Below are 573 nucleotides of genomic sequence, written 5' to 3'. Positions count from 1 at the left end.
AAAGAAAAGACAGAAAAATTATGAGATACAAAACAGTTTTAAATTTTGGTGAAATTCAGGAAGCCATCAAACAAAGAGTACAACTAAAGCCGAAAGAATTCGACGACTCGAGAAGAGATTAAAAAATATATACAAAACCAAATCTTTAAATCTACCGCCAGGAAGTTTTATTGGGAAATATGTAGCGCAACTGTTCTATTAAAGATACTCTAACTATCGAGGAAATCGTAACTTTCTGGAAAAAAAAATCTGGAGCAATGAGAAAGGGTATAACAAAGATGCTGAGGGATTCAAAACTCAAGAAAATAATGCTGCAAATACTCGAGAGAAGCATTGGCAGAAATAACAGAGTTGAAATTTGCCTTTATCGAAAACACAAATGGAGATCTTCGTGGATAGACATAAAATTGGTTACAGACTCTTGATAAACCCTGCTTCCTCCTTGCAGAGCATCTCTAAATGCTTAAAGATCAATAAAAAAAACACAATTCCTCCCCCAAATTCATTGACATTAAAAAAAACACCAAGATACAGGCCTGTTACCTACCTTAGTACATCATAAAATAAATGTTA

The 573-nt window shown here is 33.5% G+C and overlaps 1 protein-coding gene across 1 annotated transcript in view; it reads right to left on the bottom strand.

Moving 5' to 3' along the window:
* LOC119582216 (lactosylceramide 4-alpha-galactosyltransferase-like) overlaps positions 1–453 on the bottom strand; it is a 6,463-nt gene extending 6,010 nt beyond the window's left edge. The window contains exon 1 of the mRNA XM_037930446.1: positions 420–453. Coding sequence (XP_037786374.1) covers positions 420–453 — 34 coding nt within the window. The remainder of the gene's footprint in view (positions 1–419) is intronic.
* Between the last annotated feature and the right edge of the window lie 120 nt (positions 454–573).

This window comes from Penaeus monodon, chromosome 15 (genome assembly GCF_015228065.2).
Source record: "Penaeus monodon isolate SGIC_2016 chromosome 15, NSTDA_Pmon_1, whole genome shotgun sequence".
NCBI classification, from domain to species: Eukaryota; Metazoa; Arthropoda; class Malacostraca; order Decapoda; family Penaeidae; genus Penaeus; species Penaeus monodon.
Note: the sequence above shows the minus strand (reverse complement) of the source record. Positions and strands in the feature narration are given on the sequence as shown.